The sequence below is a fragment of the Phalacrocorax carbo genome, chromosome 17 (assembly GCF_963921805.1).
Source record: "Phalacrocorax carbo chromosome 17, bPhaCar2.1, whole genome shotgun sequence".
NCBI lineage: Eukaryota > Metazoa > Chordata > Aves > Suliformes > Phalacrocoracidae > Phalacrocorax > Phalacrocorax carbo.
In genome coordinates this window covers 684,511-697,378 of record NC_087529.1, presented here as the reverse complement: position 1 = coordinate 697,378, position 12,868 = coordinate 684,511, and the positions used below count along the sequence as shown (strand labels likewise).

The 12,868-nt window shown below is 42.5% G+C and overlaps 1 protein-coding gene across 8 annotated transcripts in view; it reads left to right on the top strand.

Moving 5' to 3' along the window:
* Positions 1–11,581, top strand: part of LOC104045487 (merlin) — a 39,267-nt gene extending 27,686 nt beyond the window's left edge. For all 8 annotated transcript variants that reach the window (XM_064467651.1, XM_064467656.1, XM_064467655.1 and 5 more), the window contains 11 exons: positions 587–662; positions 1,017–1,154; positions 2,895–2,969; positions 3,728–3,841; positions 4,240–4,362; positions 4,977–5,194; positions 6,643–6,745; positions 7,479–7,606; positions 8,209–8,359; positions 9,508–9,717; positions 10,710–11,581. In XM_064467651.1, the coding sequence (XP_064323721.1) occupies positions 587–662; positions 1,017–1,154; positions 2,895–2,969; positions 3,728–3,841; positions 4,240–4,362; positions 4,977–5,194; positions 6,643–6,745; positions 7,479–7,606; positions 8,209–8,359; positions 9,508–9,717; positions 10,710–10,745 (1,372 nt within the window). In that variant the 3' untranslated portion in view covers positions 10,746–11,581. The remainder of the gene's footprint in view (positions 1–586; positions 663–1,016; positions 1,155–2,894; positions 2,970–3,727; positions 3,842–4,239; positions 4,363–4,976; positions 5,195–6,642; positions 6,746–7,478; positions 7,607–8,208; positions 8,360–9,507; positions 9,718–10,709) is intronic.
* The last annotated feature ends 1,287 nt before the right edge of the window (positions 11,582–12,868 follow it).

The window sequence follows — 12,868 nt, the reverse complement described above, 5'->3', positions numbered from 1 at the left end:
CAGCATGCCGGGAAATTAAATTAAACAAGAAGTAGGAGCTGTTGGCACCCAGAGTGACCCTTTCCTAATATTTCAGTTCAATTTGGCTGTTCTGGATGCGTCTTAGCACTATTTTTACTGAATATTTTCCTCAAGACTTATTGATGCCTCACTTTGAAGGGAGAAGAATGGTGGGTGGAGAGATTTTCACCCTTCTTTGGCCTCCCCCAAAGCTCTGTTTAGAATTTGTTCAGGACTCCTTTCTCCATGAACTGTTTCCTGAAGGAAATACCCTTATGTCATGGAACACAATGGTAGGGTAGGTCTCCAAGATGTAATAATGGTAGAGTAGCAAAACTAACACAAGGATAACACTGGACTTGAATTTTAATAAAATTGCACTATATATGATTCAAATAGGTACAACTTTACTGTCTTTATTCTGCAGAGATGCTATTTTTATTATCCTTTTTCTAGTCTTGAGAGTAAGACAGCAAAATTAAAGAAAGTACAAAGATTGTCCTTTTCTAAGTGGGAAATGTAGAGTCAGCTAGGACAGAAAGGATTGAAAGGCATCTCCAAATATAATCATGGTCTTATTCTCTAGGGATGAAGCTGAGATGAACTACCTGAAAATTGCCCAAGACTTGGAAATGTATGGTGTCAATTATTTTCCAATTGCTGTAAGTGCTTTATTTTAGCAATTTTCAAGAGCTATAGGTGATTGTACTGGCCTTTTAAAATGAGTAGGTGAATAAACCAGTTACGATTAATGTTTTACGGTCTGGCAAAGCTCTTGAGTAGCTCTGGGTATGTAATAGGAAGAAGGAGGAAAAAAATCTAAAAGTTTGAGCTGCTACAGTCAACCTAGAGGACTAGGTTTATTAGGAAGCAGGGACAACATTCATAATATTTTGTGGAAATACCAATTTCCTAAAAACACAGATAAATACCAATGTATTAGAATAAGTGCGGTTCTTTCTGTGGCTGTTTAATGTCACCATAAATGGCTTTTACTGATATCTATTGTTTTTTAGCAAAATAAAAATCATACAGATCTCCTACTTGGAGTTGATGCCAAAGGTATTCATATCTACAGCATTAACAACAGATTCTCTCCAAATAAGTCATTTGAGTGGAGTGCTATCAGAAACATTTCCTATAGTGAGAAAGAGGTATGATGGCTTTGATATATTATTCTTTTTATATGGGCATGGGTGTGGACTGGGATTCTTGGAACAGGCTGAAAGCTGTCTCTGTTTAAATAATTTGGGGGAGAAGGGGAAAATCCTAGGGAGCTTTGTTACTAAACTAAAAATAACAGACCTGCTTTTCAGATGTGCTGCATAACCTTGGTTCCCCTAGGAGCCAGAGGCTGCTCTGAGCTCTCCAAACTTGTGGAGCCCACTGTTCTGGTTCCTTCCCTGCTGCTTGTCCTTTGCAAAACAAGTGTGTTGATCTCTGAAAAAGATAGATATTTTATGAATGCCACTGTGACTAGCTTCTTCAGTTATCTCAGCAGGAATTAGATGATCTGTATAGACTTAATGCTGTTTTCATATGCAGAAGCTGTCCTTGTAGAGGAGGCTTGAAGCACACTGGCAAGAGGATACATGCAGGGAGTTGTACATGTTTTTCTGCCTGAATTCTGCCAGTTCATCAGTGCATTATTTCAGTTGTCAGCACAACCCTAGCAATGCAATTTTACTGTGATTTCAGAGCCGATCTTTTACTTGTTAGAAAGTACAGTGGGGAGTGGGTGAAATTTAGTCTTGTTACAAATCATGTGGCTACATGGAAGGCTATAATAGGAAAAACAAAACCAGAAAAACTACATTGGTATGGGAATACCTGGAATTTGTCAGCTAAAGGACAGCACAGCCTGTTCTGTTTTCTGTGGGCCTTTTGAAAAACAGTGAGGATGAGATCTGCTGTTTGGGGTAAAGGCAGGGCAGCCTACAGGAGTTCTGCTTCCAAAAAGCTTTTGGTCCTTACGTTACATACAACTTCCCCTCTGGTCTGTGAATAAACTACTTTAACTCTCTACTGTTAGGAAATTATGCAGCCCTTTATTAAAGCTCCACTATATTCAGTGACACATTCACAGCCCTGCTTCTCACAAAACAGCACATTCAACCAGTTGTTACCTATGGGGTGAAATGAGCTGTAGGACGTCACAATCTTGGTGCCTGAGATGGCCTGAAATGATACATTGCGTTGCAAATGAATTATAGGAATAGAGTGCTAGCTAACCCATGAGTCAAAGAAAACACTATCTTAAAGAATGGAGCTACATTTTGTTATACAGCCAAACTGAGCACAACATATGAAGTGAAACTGTGTACTGACCTGGCAGCATGAAAGCCTTTCCTGTCCTTTGGAAACTGTGTGCGAGACAGGACTGAAAACATAAGAAAGCAAGAGCTCCAGGACTGTTTCTTCAGTCCTTCAGGCCCTTGATACATTTTGTTTGCACATGCAATGATTGATATTCAGAGAGGTGTTTGACATCTCCCTGACATTAAGAATATGACTACTTCTGGGGATTAGTAATGTATTCTGTTTTCCTGATAACCAGTACTTGTTCCAGTGTTCTTAGTATAGTCTGCAATGCACAGGTGGTATTACTAAGAAAACCACCATGCAGGCAGGCACTGTGGTGGGTCTGTGGGAGGCTTTATCTTCTAGCAGCCTGCTATGGGAGCAGATGAGGAACCTGTGTTCTGATGAGCAGCCCTGGTCCTGATTCTTTTGAGCAAAACATTTTTGCATCACTCTCCCCACATTTGTGGCATAAGTCACTGCTTTGCTGGAGAGAAGTGGAGATGGGCTAAAGTCTTCAGTAGTATTAATAGTTTCAGCTTTGGTTTTTTCTCCTTCTCACATTGCCTTTTTTTTTTCTTTTGCCCATATAGTTAACTATTAAACCTCTTGACAAAAAAGCAGAAGTCTTCAAGTTCTTTTCCTCTCAACTCAAAGTGAACAAATTAGTAAGTGTCCTGCTTTCCTTCTTTAAATTAAGCCTGTAATACTGATCAATATCTGAGTGAGAAATATTGTTTGTAAAACCTGGGGAGAGGCCAGGGACCACTGAGTTTCTGCATGTGTTTTCCTGAGGATTGTTCTATCTGGGAAGTTAGGGTGTATATGTTTGTCTGCTCTGGGAAAGGGAGACATGAAAGCAGGCCCAAATCACAAAGGGAAATCCAGATGCTGGAAGGGGGAGTATGTAGTGTATGGAAAGGTGCAAAGCCACTGCAGCATCTGCCTATCCAGCTGCTGTGGGTTCTTAATCAGCTACTGCCTCTCCTTTTCTGGGAGAAGCAACAAGGAAAGGACCTAATCAGCTGGTTAACTGTATCATCACTGCTTCCTAATACAACCACAGGGGCTGGGTCACTTTGCAATGAGCTTGTGGGGGGGCCATCGCAGATTACCATTACCACAGCTACATCTTTTGTACTCCTGGTCTGGATCTACTGCTGTTTCTTATTCAGGAAAATGGAACCAGAGCGGGGTGAAGGACAGTGGAAACCCTCATCCTATTATGAACTTTTCTAAACTGTTACGTACCTGGGTATGATCCTGCCTTGGGTGCTGATTCTCTTGGAAGGGAAGCACCTGCCAGCACTTGTGCTGAAGTCTGAATTGTCAGCTGCTGTCCTGTGGGGCCAATGTGGGGCTCTTTGTCCCTCTGGCTGGGGCACAAGTACATCAAAATAGCATTTGCCTTGCTTTTCCTATCCAGATTTTGCAGTTGTGCATTGGAAACCATGACCTATTTATGAGGAGAAGAAAAGTGGACTCAATAGAGATCCAGCAAATGAAAGCACAAGCCAGGGAAGAAAAAGCTAGAAAAAAGGTAGATTGTTTCTGCTCCTCTGTTGAAAACACTGATTATTGCTCCAGCTGGTGCCCCTGCTGTCCATGCGTGTGTGGGAGGTGAGAAACTGCAGCAGGATTGAATGCGGGAACACCTCTAGTGTGTATGCAGCATCTGAGGATGTAACTGATGTTTGTGGGGTACATAACAGATCTATCAAAGTGCTCTCCCAGCAATCTGAAATAACCAGTATTGCCTGTTAGAGGAGTTCTGTGCTGTAAAGTGCAAGCAGCTTCAGCATTGCATCTCTGGTGAATATCAGTCCACCAGCTAGAGAGCAGACTGTTCTTCATTAGATTCATTTGCTGTGCTACCTCAGGCCCAGATGAGGTTCTGCTGCAAACCCACAAATGTGGTATTGCTCACTCCATTTCCAGATGGAGAATCAAAGGCTGGCCAGGGAGAAGCAGCTCCGAGAAGAAGCTGAGCGAGCCAAAGAAGAGCTGGAAAGACGCCTTTTCCAGCTGGAAGATGAAGCCAGGCAGGCCAATGAGGCCCTGGTGAGTAGTATGTTAGTCTTAATATTCTTGTGCTTGATGGGCTTTTTTGGTTTGGAAGAGTGGCGGGTTGGGTTCTTTCTTTTTTTTTCCCCCTCCTTATGGCTCCTGTGAGACACCAGGAATTATGGCTCAGACAAGGCTAGAGAGCTTCTGACCACTGTGGAGAAGACATGCTGGAATACCTGAGAAAACTCTGATCTGCCAGAACCTCGATTTGTTGTGAGCCATTTGCTCTCTGTATTTGGTTCTCAGTGCTTTCTTCAGGGAAAGAGGGAAGAAAGGAAAAAAAACCTTGGGGCTGAAACTGGGAGAAGGGGGCATTGTATACTGGCCACTGAAGGCACCAACTTCAATTTTTGGTTGATATCTTTGTCCAACTCTAAGCAAATGTGTCGCCTTGCTTTGTAGAGATGAAAGGCAGGCAGGAAGTTAGGCAATTCTGGAGCAGAGGAGGAACATCAGACCCTACACTTCTGTTTACTATAGATCTTATTTTAAGGGATAGTATTTTTATCACTTGATCTTTTGGGGAAAGATGCTCTTTTCCTGTCTATCTGCAGGGGTGATTTTGTAGATGCTAGACAGGGTAACTAGTAAAAATTGTATTCTCTTAGCTCCGATCCCAGGAAGCAGCAGAGTTGCTGGCTGAGAAAGCTCAGATTGCAGAGGAAGAGGCAAAATTGCTGGCCCAGAATGCTGCAGAAGCTGAGCAAGAGCGACAGAGGCTGGAGATCACAGCTCTGAAAACTAAGGAGGAGAAACGCCTGATGGAGCAAAAGATGCGGGAGGCAGAACTGATAGCAGTGAAGCTGGTGAAGGAGTCTGACCGGAGGTTAGATTTGATTGTGTTGTGTGGTCTGTACTGGAATGCCTGGGTGGAAAGAGTGCTGCTTTTCTCAGAGCTAAGCCCCATGATGGAGGGGTTGTTCCCAAAGCAACACTACAGTGTGTTGTTTGTTCCACCTGGTACCAGTTGTTGTGATGCAGGTCAAGAGGTTTACAGAGGTGTTGTGGTTTAGCCCCAGTCAGCAACTAAACACCGCGCAGCCACTTCCTCACTCACTCCACCCCTGTGGGATGAGGGAGACAATTGGAAAAGCAAAAGCAAGAAAACTCATGAGCTGAGATAAGAACAGTTTAATAACTAAAATAAAATAGTAATAATGGTAATGATAATAATCATGATTATGATGATGATAATGATAATATAATAAAAAGGAAAAACCCACAAGCAATGGAGCTGCTTACCACCCGCTGACTGACACTGCCGGTCCCTGAGCCATGATTGTTGTGTGCCCCGGCCAGCTCCCCCCAGTTAATATACTGGCCATGACATCATATGATATAGACTATCCCTTTGGCCAGTTTGGATCAACTCTCTTGGCTGTGCCCCTCCCCTCCCAGTTTCTTGTGCACCCAGCAGAGCATGGGAAGCTGGAAAAGTCCTTGTCTAGTATAAGCACTACTTAGCAACAACTAAAACATCAGTGTGTTAGCAACATTATTATACTAAATCCAAAACACAGCACTATATCAGGTACAGTGAAGAAAAATTAATTCTATCCCAGCTAAAACCATGACAAAAGGATTAGATGCAAGGCTTTAGATATGTTTAATATTAAAGATCCAGAATGCAGAAGCATTTTCTATTTAGCATTATCAAAAGGGCACTGGCTACCTAACTTTACCAATCTGTATACCCTGTGAGTTATGAGGCTGTTTTCATTCATTAGTACCAAGTGATGGTCTCTTGTATCCCTTTCAGATCTTTGAGAAGTGTAAACCAGGTAAACTCATGTGGGATATAAACCACTATGTCAGTGTTTGCATGTTCCATAACACTGCGCTGCCTGAAGATGCAGAGTAGACTAGTGTTGACAGAGGATATTTAACCTTGCTATTAAGGGCCTACTGCTTGTTTTAGGATACTGCCAAAAAGCTTGCCAAAATAAAGACCAGATATGTTGTCCCTCTGCCCACTTCAGGGAGGATCTCTGACAGCCTGGAGAATCTGTATCAGCAGGTCATACCTGAGCCAATGGAAATGAAGGATAGGAAAAACATGCTAATTCAGCCAGTTTGTCTTTGAAAGCGTATGTCATGCTGTGTCCAGTTATTTCTCCATGTGACCATCCTACCACAAGTGTCTTTGGGTAAAGGAATTGCTCACAGTAATGGATATTGTTCTCTTGAAGCTAGCGAGGTGCATAGCTCTGAAATCCATGTGTTGCTCTATATTGGAAATCATCAACCATTCATATCAGGGTATTTGTCTTACAGAGCCAAGGAAACAGAGCATCTGAAACAAGATCTGCATGAAGCCAGGGAGGCTGAACGGAAAGTGAAGCAGAAACTCTTAGACATAACCAGGCTTAATTATCCTGTAAGTTTCTGCTCTACCAGGCACCACTTCATCTTCAGAGATAGTCAGATGTTGATTGCATTTTTATAGCCCTCATCAAGCTGAGTAGTGGCACGTCTGCACCCAGTGGGGGGACAAATGCCTATAGGACCAACTGGTGCTTAAACATGATGCAGCTAGGATGGAAGTTATATTTGTTCAGAGCAGTGAGTCAAGATGATAAGAAAGGCAAGACAAAAGCAAAAAACAGGACTGCTCTTGGCACTTAGCGAGCAGATATTGTCTTGCCTGCATTCATGTCTAATACTGACTCTGTGCCATCTCAGTCAGGCAATACTTTGTGGAGGTGGTTGTACTGAGCCAGCTGTGTTGTCCTGGCATGTGAATTGCCCATGCAATTCAGGCAAAGCAGATTAAACTGTCTCCAGCAAGAAGGCAGCGCTAAGGCTGTATGCCCAATTCCCTGTTCTGTTCCACTCTCGCTGAAAATGGATTTCCATATGCTGCTGAAATAGATGGGAATGCTGCAGGGAGGATACTACTCTGCCCTTGGATCTGTGGGTTGTGGACTTCAGCAGTTCATCTGGGGCCACTCAGGTAGAGGGGAAGAAGGGCTGCAGGAGCTTCTGTGTGTCTCAGAATCCATGGGTAACTTACAAAACGACTCAGCATGGCATTCTTGCAGAAGCTGGGGAGATAAACCCAAAATAAAACAATCAGATCTTATTGACAGTACCTGTGTTGCCTCTTTCAGCACATGGTCAATTACCCACAATACTTGCCAACTGACACCAGAGATGCCAACTTTGACAAAGGATCCATAAAGCTGGATTTGAAGGACATTGACCTCAAGAGACTGTCCTTTGAGATAGAGAGAGAGAGGTATCAGTATTCTTATGGTGTAAATAAATTAGAATGTTAATACGGAAAAATACAGGAAGGAAAAATAATCTCTGGGAACCACAGTTCATCCTTTTAACAACTCAGGATAGCCTCCTATTTGTACATATGGCTGGAGGCCTTTTGCTGAGCTGGTGTGGATTATGTCTGTGTAAGACTAGCTATTTACACAGAGGAAGTGTGTTCTGGTGGCATCAAGCTATGACAAGTCCAGAACCCATCTGTCTCGGAGAGCATTATGTCAGGGGCAAAGTACTCTGCCGGAGTAACAGCATGTTAAGAGGACAGAAGCTTCCCTCTACTGTTGAAGTGTGGTATTGCTCTGATCTGATACAGCGAGAGGCTTTTCCTCTCTTGGTCTGGAAGAAAGTGCTTGGTAAAAAGTTAAGTGTGTGAATGCCAAATGGTGGAAGTGAACCCCTTTCTCACTGGGCCAGGGGAGTCAGGCTGACATGTGCCAGACTTTTTTGCCTATCAAAAAACCAAAAAGAAACAAAGAACTTCCTATCTCCTCCTTCCACACACACATGTTCTTGAGCTATGTCGTGCCAATAAGCTTTTTGTCTGCCATGTATGGACTACAGGCTAGACTACTTAGAAAAGAGCAGAAGATTCGAAGATCGACTGAAAGAATTGAAGTCTGAAATTCATGCTTTGAAACAAGAAGAAAAACAGTCTGGGCTTTACTCTCATTGGAATGAAGTACTAGGATCCTTGGATCGCTCCTTAGGAAATGTATGTACCTTAAATACCTGCCACTTTTTCCTCATGAACCATAAAACAGAATAGTTTGGGCGTGCCAAAGGTAGCTGCTGTATTTCAGTTCAAGGCACATGCTTTAGTACCCTCAAGAGTAAAATACTAAAAATGTGAACACACGCAAGGAAAATTTGTGTCAAAATCTAAGAAGTCTTTCCTGGGCAGGATACCAGTACCATTAGCAAAAAATGATCACCTTATTTTACAGATTATGAAATCACATTAAGGGTTTAAGGTCTTGGAGCAAACTAAATGTTGTAACTTAACACATTTAAATGTGGTTCCTCATAGTTTACATCACGTTCTCATTCATGTGCTTTGTGGTTGCTAAAAGTCATAAAAGTATTGGTGTATTTTTTTAAGGCAGTGAGGAACTAAACCAGAATTTTTTTGTAAGTTTCTGGTTATTTATATAAACACTCCAGCCTCTTCCTGAACCAGTGCAAGAATAGAGCTGGCTTTGTTAAAGCTGCTAGAGAGTGTCCAGAGAAGGGCCACAAAGTTGGTGAAGGGTTTGGAGGAGAAAACTGTATGAGGAGCAGCGAAAGTCACTTTCTTTGTTCATCCTAGAGAAGAGGAGGCTGAGGGCAGACCTCATCACAGCCTGCAGCTTCCTCACAAGGGGAGGAGGAGGGGCAGGCGCTCATCTCTTCTCTTTGGTGACCAACGACAGGACCTGAGGGAATGGCAGGGAGATGTGCCAGGGGAGGGTTAGGCTGGGCATTAGGAAAAGGTTCTTCCCCCAGAGGGTGAGGGACTACTGGAATAGGATCCCCAGGAAGGCATCACAGCACCAAGCCTAGCAATATTCAAGAAGCACTTGGACAAGGCCCTCAGAGACATGGTGTGAATTTGGGGTTGTCCATTGCAGGGACAGGAGTTGGAAGGGACCCACAAGGATCATCGAGTCCAGCTCAGGACATTCTGTGATTGTCTTTCCAGTTTCTTCTACGTATAGCAAAAATGGCTATGAGTCAGTGGTTTTAGAGACATAAGGGAGGCTTGGAAAAATTATGGGGAAAGGTGGCCTTTATTTTCTGACTATGCATCTGATGTTCTTTTTGGCTTAATGAGTGTTGATATAGAGAGGGCATTAAATTTCCATGTGTTCTTTTCTTTTAAAGACCCCATTGTGGATGACAACCTTCGAAACTGGAGATTCATTGTCTATAAATCTTCAAAGACCTTTCCCTGCTTACTCATTAAATACTACAAGCAGCTGGCCTTGTACCAACAAAATTCAACACACAGTGCCAGTGGAAAAGTCATGTTTTCAAGCAGATTCCTTGGTTGCGAACAGTGTGGGCACAGGAACAAGAAAACAGATTATAAAGGTAATAAAATTTGTAAGTAAATTCCCAAATGTTGTCTAAATGTTTAGAGTTCAGAGAGGTAAAGAATGGCTGGCTTTATGGACCTGTTTTTGTCCAGGTCTGTCACAGCCTCTCAAATGATGAGTCAATTTGTGCTTGTTGCATGAGTTTGGAGACCCAGCATTGGTGCATCATTTGGGACTGTTTATACTTTGAGGCCACCTATTTTGTTCTCACTCATGGTTTAGTCTGGAATGAAAAGCAGCTGTAAGCCTTGGTAAATGAAACAGATGCCTGTATGCAGTAGAAGGATCTGTGTCAAATTTTATTTGTATCAGCCATGCTTGGAAATGAGAATGTGCTGCCACGTATAGAGAGCTTAAAGCACACCGTGCCTGTCTTCTGGTTTTGAGGGGCAGGGAGTAAGATACCAATAAACGCCTATACTTTGAACAGTTCCATTCTCTTCCAGTGTGTTCCCTGTCAAAGAGTCCTGAGGAGCTAATGAGCTGTGTCTTATGAAAAAAACAACCTGGTTTTAAATTTCACTAGAATGGAGAATCTAGTATGCATTCCAGAAGAACTGTAAAGGCATGTGGTCTTGAACAGTGGGAAGGAAATCAGCTTTCTCTAGGCAATGCTAATTGTGCAAGGTCTTGGGAATAAAGAAAGCTTGATGTGTTTATGCTGTTTTATATGAGGAAAACTGAGGATTTTTAGCATCTGTTAAAGGGTCTAGTACATAACATTCAAGACCTGAATCTGCATGGTTATGTGCTTAGAGCTAGAAGGAGCACAACTGAGTGTAGCAACAGGTGAGAAATCAGCTCTTTCTAATGCAAGTAACAGAAGAAACTAGCAGGGGTGAGGCATATATGCTTGTTTTAAGAAGGAAGAAAAAGCTATTGCAGAGCATCTTGCAAAAGGCTGCAGAGTCAGAGATAAAGGAAGAACTGGACTAAAGGGAATTAGTTCAAGGTGAAACTGATTTTTCCTATTTGATTTGCTTGTAGGTTCAGCAGCATGACTCGGATGTGATCTACATTTGAAGCCTCTCATTTCCTTACCAGACTGGTAGAACCTGGTGGCCAGCTTTTCGGCTGCTGCAGAATGCACCCATAGGAGGACACTTGCATACTCTGCTGAAAGGCTTTGGCATAAGAGGCATGGTACTATAGCTAGAATGGTGCCATTCAGCTTCGAAGCAGACAACATAAGCTGGGAGCACTTAAACTGCCAGTGTAAAATGGCTAGTGACTTTGGGTGACCAGAGGAGTATTGTTTACTACTTATGCACTTTTGAAGAAACACTTTATACTTCACTAAATCTTCTTCCCCCAGGGTGTTTTTACACTCTGGCTTATCAGTATAGTACTCTACTTTTGTAGAAAGGATGCTAGGCAGCAAGTGTCCAGGAGATGTTTGGGATGAGAAAAAAATTGTGAGCTTGGTGTTTACCTACACAATAGACTAGCTATGTTTTTGGTTCAGTCCATGGGACATGACTCCCACAGAGCTGATCAACATTTTAGTGTTTGCCTGCCAAATATTTTCCTTTTCTTTCCCAAACATTTCTTGGTTCACTTAATTGATTTGCATCTCTGAGAGAAATCCCAGCTTTTAATTCTAGATGTAGAAGTGGACATCTTCAAATACTTCTCATTCCTGGGGAAATCTGTTGTTGGGAATGCAAAGCTTCTGTTCTCTTTATTTTCTGACTAGATCAAGGACTTTCTGTTGCTTTTGCATATATAAACTTGTTTCCCAGTTCTGTGTAAGTTTCCAAGTTAGACAAAGTTAAAAGATGCTATTGGTGTCTGCTATTGTTTCTGATGGAGAGGTGCATGCAGCAAAATGTCTGCCTAATTAGTAAAACCTACTTGCATTTCCTGGTTTTGAGTGTCTGTTTCACCATAAATCTTCAGTCTCTGAGAGGTTCTGGGGAAGCAGACAATATGCAGCTGTAGCTAAGGTAGTAGCACAGTTGAGCATGTAATGTAAAAATGAATGTTAATGTTGTTAAAATCTTCCAAGAGCTAAGATTTTAAAAACTACATTCAGTAGAAGGCTTCAGTTTCCACTTGCTAGTAACAGCTTTGAACTGAATGTTGTGTCACTATTACAACAACATTAACAAGGCAAGTTCTAAGAAAAAACACAAATCTCTACACATCTGCAACAGACTGAGAGCGTAGTGGGGGATAGCATCTGTAGCCAGCTTTGTTCTCAGACTTACCAGTCACAACAGGTACATGGCAAGATGCAGGTAACAGTGATCTGCAGTGGTGTCCTATTGTCTTCTCAGCCTTGAGAGTAGTTGCTTCCTTTGGTTGGTTGGGCGGTTAGGACGTGTTAATTTTCTTCACAGCTCTGTCTGATATGATGTGTTTGAAGACTTGGCTATTACATGCATAGTTTCTGATCTGTCTGGGAAAAGTCTTGTGTTTGAGATGGAGAAGCAGTCAGAGGTGTCAGTCTGAAGAGGCAGATGCTGTCAAAGTCCCAAAGTTGGGTAGGTGGCATTGACCAGAACTTGGACAGTGATGAGAGTGGAAATGGTCCTAGAGGAAAACAGTACAAAACAGCTCTGAACATGGCATTCTTGGATTTGGGGATGGGGAGGAGTGCTGCAAGTCCCCTGGTTCTTTTCCTGTTTGGTTTGGTTTTTGGTATTGTGTTTTTTGTGTGTGCGTGTGTCTTGCCCCAGATAACTAAGCTTGTACCCTCTATTCTGCTACGTGTGCTGGGGCTTCTTTTTGCTGTCATATCTGAGCTACATCATGGTATAGGGCATAGAGGAAAAGGTCTGCTCCACATGCATGATTATTTCTTTGGACTTGGTCCTGTATGTCACAGTGAAGAAAAGGACAGGGTCACACTGCTGCTAGCTTAAAAATGAACCCTATCTGCACAAGCTGTTCTCAGCCTGCTGGCTCACAGGTATTCTTGCTCATTGCTCATGTGCAGCACCATGTTTCTGCATACTTGTATGAGTGTTTGAAAGAGTAGGGCAAGAGAAGCTGGGATCTGCTGGAGAAATGCTTGCACAACCACAAATGAAGTCAGGTGTAGTGGGCTGTTGCTGGGAGGGCACTGTAAAGAGAAGTGCCACCCAGGCATTAGTTGGCTTAAAACCTAAATAAATATTTGCAGCAATTAAACTTCGTATGTC